General features: G+C 45.6%; 1 protein-coding gene across 3 annotated transcripts in view; it reads left to right on the top strand.

Moving 5' to 3' along the window:
- The first annotated feature begins 6,744 nt into the window (after positions 1–6,744).
- Positions 6,745–7,500, top strand: part of LOC143294038 (uncharacterized) — a 32,201-nt gene continuing 31,445 nt past the window's right edge. For 2 of the 3 annotated variants that reach the window (XR_013056868.1, XM_076605453.1), the window contains exon 1: positions 6,746–7,050. Coding sequence is in view for 2 of the 3 variants with exons in the window: in XM_076605453.1 (XP_076461568.1) it covers positions 6,975–7,050 (76 nt within the window). In the remaining variant the exon portion in view is untranslated. Of the gene's footprint in view, positions 7,051–7,500 lie in introns of all 3 variants that reach the window. The other variant, XM_076605462.1, reaches the window with a different exon arrangement.

The following is a 7,500-nucleotide window of genomic DNA, read 5'->3' as shown; positions in this document are numbered from 1 at the left end:
GCAGTTGCTGATTTCATACTTAGTTGGTGTGTGGAACTATCGTTTTAGAATGTGATGACACAGCGACTGCGCCGTCTACAGTGTGTGGCTTTACTGGTGTGCTGCTCCCTGTCTCCCTGCCTCTTTCAGACTGACAAGAACATACCGGCCAAGGGCATCCTATCGTTCAAACCTCCAGTGATACGTCTAAGCGTGAGGCAGCCAGTAGCCGCTCTGAGTATCAAATGCAGCCACCCACAAACTTTGCAGACTTCGTATAGTCGTTTAAGCCTGAAGCTTACACGCCGGCCTCTGGAAGGCGGGCGTATTGAAGTATTATGCGAGAGCGATTCCAGCGGTCTGTTCATAGACACTGCTTTCGAAGACACCTTGCAAGCTGAAGGAAACTACACCACCTCCATCACTGTGCGAACGCAGAACGCCACGTGTAACTACACCACCTTCCGCTATCGGTGCTTTTCCGGTGTGCGAAGCACCAGCGGTCGGTATTTACGTCATGAAGACACCGGAACGGTGGGTGCAGAGGTGGTGTCCCCCCAACCCAAGCTGACGTTCAAGCCAGACAACGGCACAAGCCTCGCTGAAGGGCAGAAGCTGAACATGACCTGCACGGCCGCCATCGCCCTGGTCACAGACTCGGTCCCCTCCAGGTGGGTCTGGGACACAAAGTCTGGGTCAGGCTCATGGACTACCGTTCCTAGTAGCAGCAACACCACCAGGAAACAGGACTGTTTCGTCCTCGGTTCCTCCTCTCACGTTGCCGTCATCCGGAAGGAGAACGGCTCGTGCACGCAGAAGTTCCGGTGCTACGTGGCGAAAGGAAGCCGCCGCTTCGTGGGCACGGCGGGCAACCACTCTGTTACCATCGTGGGCTGCGAGGTGAGCTCCCCTGTCAGCTCCATGGACCGTCTTGCCCTGCTTCTGGCTATCGCTGGCACATGCGTCCTCATCACCGGTATCCTGGCAGTTGTCAATGTCGCACGCGCGCGTCGTAAAGTGGATAGACTTAGAAAGATGATGGCTCAGATGCAGATGTGAATGTATGGTGGCTAGCCAGGTGTGATCTGAAACTGAAGCGAACCATTGGATTAACGGTTGTAGCGGTCACAGACACAACTTTTGACCAAGATTCAGTGTATGAATGCATTCTTGTGTTTCTTGTTTGTTTGTTGTTGTTTCTTCAGCTTAACGTAATCGTCTTTCCGTCACTAATGAAAAACTGCAAAGGGAGGAATGAGTCTGATGTTGATCAGCTGACATGACCCAGCATATCTTGAGTGGAAGTATACTTACTCGGTCACAATACTGTACACACACACACACACACACACACACACAGAAACACACACACACACACACACACACACACACACACATACACGAACACACAAACGTGTCCATTTACTGCAAGCATAATTTTGCAATCCAACCACCCGTCTCCCTTTCCTGTCGACCCCCCCCCCCGCCCCCCACGCCCGACCCCCCCCCCCACGCCCCCACCGACCCCCGGGTCTCGGTACACCTGTAGTATAACAGGCTAATTCATCAAATTTCCAATAATAGACGTCTAAAGTATTAGCTGCAGACAGTTGTCACATTAATCAACCGTCATTCCTACCCCGTCAGAACCTCCCGGACGGCTTGCCCTTTTTATCTTGACCCCTGCCAACTGCTACACGTAGACTTGAGGCACTGTCACCCAGTTTTCAGACATTCCTGCTCAGTGTTCGCCTCCCCGCTATGTCTAGGAGAGGTGACAGGGGACAAATGAAACCAACCATTTAAATTCATTACTGATCAAATGTAGATATTCATAGAGGCGATATACCCACTGAACACTGTTTGCAGTAACAGGACAGAGACAGAGGTGGCCCGTGGAAGCAAACGTTTCAAGTTATGGGCTGATCAAACTGTGTAGGTTAATACTGAGCATTACTAGAAGGGACACAGCAGCAATGCAGGAGACGTCATGGCGACCCAACATCTATAGCTGTGTATGGACTGTTGGCGGATGGGATCTTGACAGAAGGGGCCTGGGGTTGGCTTACTCGGGATCTACTGTATTTCATTTCTTTATTGGTATTCATATAGTGCTTCTCTTCGGTCAGAGACCAAGACTCTAAGCGCTTTACAAACACAGAAGGCATGGAGACGAGAGAGAGAGAGAGAGAGAGAGAGAGAGAGAAGTGATTTGAGTCCGAGTGCTAGGGCCCCAGTGCTTTGCTCTAATGAGGTCATTATGCATTATCATTAGCTAACGTGTTCACAAAAGCTGGATAAATAAAATTGGGATGGTCGTTTACATCCATCCAATATTCTTGAAGTTATTTTGGGCATACCCTTTGAACTTAATGTGAATACAGGGGCGGCTGGCTGATTGACTGATTGATCCGTTGGTTGATAAACTGATCATAAAAAACGGTACTGTTTAGCTTTAAAAATTGCGAAGAGAAAGTAATATTGTGAGAAAAGCAAATTTGAGTAACTGGTTACTTGCAAGCCTTTGAGTCCACAGAAAACTCTTAACGAAAAAAATATATGAACGAAAAATAGCAAAGCTAATAAAATGATTAAACAAATGGATGAATAATTATTTAAAATGCTAACAAGATACTCCAGTGAGACAAAGTGACTACACACACACACACGCACGCACACACACACACATATATATATATATATATATATATATATATATATATATATATATACATGTGATTAAAAGATAAATTAAATAATTATTCTAAATGCGTACAAGATACTCCGAAACAACAGACTGTCTCACACTCATACTCTGAAAGTATTACAAACCAAAGTAAAAGAGAAAACAAAAGAAGATGAGACAGTAACCTGCCGCTCTGCAAAATCCGTGAACAATTCACAGCAGTCGGGAATATTTTCCTCCCTTCGCGACAAACAACTGTCAATGTACGTGTGTCTATCCCACTGCATGTCTAAAAATAGCATACGCCCCCACTATCAACTCCCAGTTGAAACCGTGTCGAATCCTTCACTGAGCAAACAGTAGCTCAATGAACGCCACCTCTCTCCATTTATTTCCCCTCCAACGCTTTGAAGATAAGAGGGCGTTCGACAGCTTCTGATCTGTCAGCAGTTGACGACTTCGCTCTAATACTTAGAGACTTGCGATTCCATCCAGAATTTTAAGATTCTGTTCTAGAAACAGTATCGGTTCCAATGTAAAACTCAACACTCCAAATATACTGCCACACCTTGAATCAGGTTATTTAACATCTGCGTGGGAGGAGGGTTAAGCGTCGACGAAGAGGAAAGGGTGGTAAGTTATGAGGGTGGAGTTACCTGTCTTGTTTTCTTTTCGTGACGTACAAAGCCAGAGCAAGCCAATCCTTCAGAAAGGGGGTTTTTTGGATTTGTTTTTTTTTGTTTGTTTGTTGTCAGAACTTGTGTGGGTCATGTTTAAAACAAGAGCGTCAGAGAAAAATCTTTTTGGGCGTTCACATTCGACTGCGGAAAAAAAAAAACCGAACTGATTGATAAACAAAATACAATGATCACTCACACACACACACACATACACACACACACACACGCGCGCGCGCGCGCGCGAAATCCTAAATCCTCTGGCTAAAATTTTACACAACCCAATCTGTTATGACAATAAAAAGCAGCAACGTACAAACAAACAAAACAACAACAAAAAAAACCAAACAAACAGCAACAACAACAACAACAACATTTCAATGGCATTAAAACCGAGTAGCGCCTCGGGTTCATGCATATTCATGACATCCGCATAACCCGTCAAATGCTGGCCGGCGGCTCTTTTTTCTTTCCTTTTCTTTAATAATCCTTCCTGAGCATCACTGCATTGCAAAACATCTTCATCATCTTCTTCCTTCAACTTCCTCCTCCTCCCCCTCCTCCTCCTTCTTCTCCACCCCCCTTCCTCCTCCTCCTCCTCTTCCTCCTCCTCCTCCTCCTTCTTCTTCTTCTTCTTCTTCTTCTTCTACCTATGTACATGTAATGTACCAATTGTTCCAGTTTTTCATCGCTTTGTTACCTTTAATAGACTATTCAAGTTCCTATTCTTATTCGTCGTTCTTATTATTTTATTTTATTTCAGTTTATTTCTTTATTTTTATGTTTTGTGTCGTTCGTTCTTTATTTTTTATGTCGTTAAATGGGCAGAATTGTAAAAAGGCCTTTACTGTGCCTAATTCTTTACCCATTAAAGATTCAATCAATCAATCAATCTTCTCCTTCTTCAGTCCTTTTTCAGACTTCCTTCCAAAGCACGTGAAACTGGACGGATCGTATTGCTGGTCGGTGTTGTTCCGCCAAAAGTTCTCGGTTTGTCAGGATACTTTCTGATGTCCAGTTCCAGACTGACTGTGCTCAGGTCACACTAGCTCTCAGTAAATCTTAGGATTCGGTGCATGATTATCTTTTGCAAAATCGCTGAATGATTGATTCTTCTGTTGTCTTCTGCCAATCTTCTATTGAAATATACATAAAAAAATAAGCGGGAAGTTATTATTGTATATTGATCATCGGTAAATCCGAAAGTTGTGTGTTGGGTAAAAAGAAAGAAAGAAGGAAAGTGAGGGAGGGGAGAGAGAACGCGGAGGGTGGTGGATCGAGGGGATGGAATAAGATGGGAACAAGTATGATAGTCTGTCATGTCAGACTGTGTGGTTCGTCCGTCGGGATCGACGAGGACCATCTAGTCATCCTGGGGGTGGGTGGGTTGGGCTCTGTGGGTGCGCAGGTGACTGGTCAGGCCAATCCGCGCCCGGAAGGTGCTGACGCAGTGTAAACAGGGGATGGTGGCGGCTGTCGGGGACTTGCTGGCACTGCTTTTCCTGGCCTGTCTGCGTTGCTCTGCTGCAGCGATTCTGTTGGCCTCACAGGATTTGGCGCCTTTGTGGACAGCTGAACGCCACTTTAGTCTGTCCATTGCATTCAGCTCCATGTCAGACTATGACCACCTGAACAGCAGAGGAGGCGTCTGCTGTCCCGACTATCTGGGCTAGAATTAAATTTTGATTATAGTGGAGAGTGTCTTGCCCAAGTTACATCCCCACTCTCTCGGCCAAAAGGTACACAAGGCTGCAGCACGAAGAGCAAACGCGATCTTGCCTCCTGATTTTCGAGTCAAAGTACTTCACAAAAGACTAGGACTTCCCGTTGGAGTGGAGAAACCATTGACCATTCCGGGAACAAGTAACGAAAAGGGAAAGAACGGGTGGTGGTTGGTGGGTCGAATAGGTGTGGTGGTGATGGTGGTGTTTGTTGCATGCACTGACATGAATGACGCGTGGTGTCTTCATCGTAACTTGAACATATAAACCATGCTTCAGCAAAAACAAATTGTTTATTTTGTTTTTACAACACGTGAAACGTTCACTCGTTTTTGTTTTCTTTACTCTTCAGGATTATGTTTTCAGTATTCAGTATATCTGAGATACAACAACGATAAAAAATACTTAAACAACAAATATACCTACTGCTGATGACACTACGACCACTAAATGTTGACGATGATAATTACAACAGTGGTAATAATCACAAGCATCATCATCATAATCATGACGATAAAGAAATATTATGGAACGCGTATCATACTGAAGTTAGTGGTTATCTCATAACAGATATAATCAAGAGAGAAAACCAATTATTTTTAACACAGAAATTAAGGTTAAATCAACACGCATACAAAGTGGAAAAATACAATTCGGGTCAGCCTATCTGAATACCTTCGCACCAACACACACACACACACACACACACACACACACACACACACACACACACCACAACCGCCCACAACTTTTCATCACACAACCCCAGACAACCACCCACACACAAGCATGACCTGGCAAACTCAACGCTGTCCCCTCTACCCCTTAAAACCTGCTCTACCCTCCCCCGCATAGTAAAACAACACATCCACCCCACTACCACCACCACCACTACAACCACCACTGCCCAAAAGGTGGAAGGGCTACCTGTAGATAAACAGGTAGGGAGAGGCGACAGTGACCTCCCCACTTACAACCCACCCACCACCATCAGTCCACCCGAGGAGGACAGACAAATCTCGACCGGACTTCGAAAGAAACCCTGTGTGCGTGTGTGTGTGTGTGTGTGTGTGTGCTCTTAAGGTCACTCCCTCAACCCTCTGACCCCACGACTCCCCCACCCCCACCCCCACACCTCCCGCGTTCATTGCTGCTTCAGTTTTCCCCCTCCCTCCCACTCCTGAAGCACCCCAATTTCCCACCCCCACCCCCACTCTCCACCACCGTCCTCCAACCTGTTTCATTCTAAGGGATCAGTTTATATCGAACACTGGTTGACAAGAAAGTCAATCATTCTTGGAGACTCTTCGTTGAAAACAACCACAGTTGACAATATTACATTACTCGGCAGTTCAGTTCATATCGAACCCTAGCTGACAAAGACTCTTAAGAAAGTCCATAATCCTTGGAGAGAGTCTTCGTTGAAAATAACCACAGCTGACAATAACAAAACTCAGTAGTTCTTGTAAACAGTCGTGGGGTTGGTTACTAGTATGATGGGTTCACCACGGTGGAGTCGGAGCAGGGTGGGGAGGGGGCCGGGGAGAAGGGGGGAGGGGGAAGGGGGCGACAAATCAAAGTGGGTTTCCGACGGCTTGCGGGGGCTTACACCGCGAGAAAGAAAGAGCTCGCGGAGCTCGCGCTTGCTACGTCATCAGCGCGTGCATGCAAATGCTATCTGGTTAAAACAACTAGAGATAACGTCTCCGGGTAGGCCCTGCGTTGTTCACACAGGAGAAATCGACACTGCGAAGAATTCTAGAGCAAAGAGAAGGAAGGCCTTCTGTCGATCTAGCGTTGAAGAAGAAGAAGGTAGCAACTGGGCTTGTCTGGCTTCTTGATAAAAACAAAAAACAAAACAAAAACACAACAAAAACAGAAGCGTTTGTGAAATCTTGAAGTTAACCGACAATGTCAAAGTTGTACTTGTTGCTGTTTTGTGTTGTGTTGGCTGAATTCTTGGTCGCCGGGGCGCCTAGCTTTTCAGGTGAGTGCAGGATTTAGCTGTTTGAATGAAACAAAACTCTCAAAACTCACCTTTTCCCTCAGCAATAAGTTCAATTGTGGCAGGTCCACTTCCTTTGCGTTAGCTGTGCTTGACTATGTGTGTATACATATGTGTGTGTACATAACTACATGCATGTATATGAATGTGTATTGTGTGTGCGTGTGCGTGTGTTTATGTAAGTTTGTGCCTGCCTATGTGTGCGTATGTGTTAGGGTAGCTGTTAGATACACATGTATGTTAAAATGTATGTATGCGGCGTGTGTGTTGTGTTGTGTGTGTGTGTGTGTGTGTGTGTGTGTGTGTGTGTGTGTGTGTGTGTGTGTGTGTGTGTGTGTAGTCACATTTTGGTGTGTGTATGTAACATAGATATGATGTATTATGTTAACAAAAGCGTTTTTGTAAAGCACCTAGAGCAGATTTCTGGATAGT

The sequence above is a fragment of the Babylonia areolata genome, chromosome 1, assembly GCF_041734735.1.
Source record: "Babylonia areolata isolate BAREFJ2019XMU chromosome 1, ASM4173473v1, whole genome shotgun sequence".
In the NCBI taxonomy this organism is placed as follows: domain Eukaryota; kingdom Metazoa; phylum Mollusca; class Gastropoda; order Neogastropoda; family Buccinidae; genus Babylonia; species Babylonia areolata.
The sequence above is the reverse complement of the archived record's forward strand: the minus strand, read 5'-3'. Positions and strand labels throughout refer to the sequence as shown.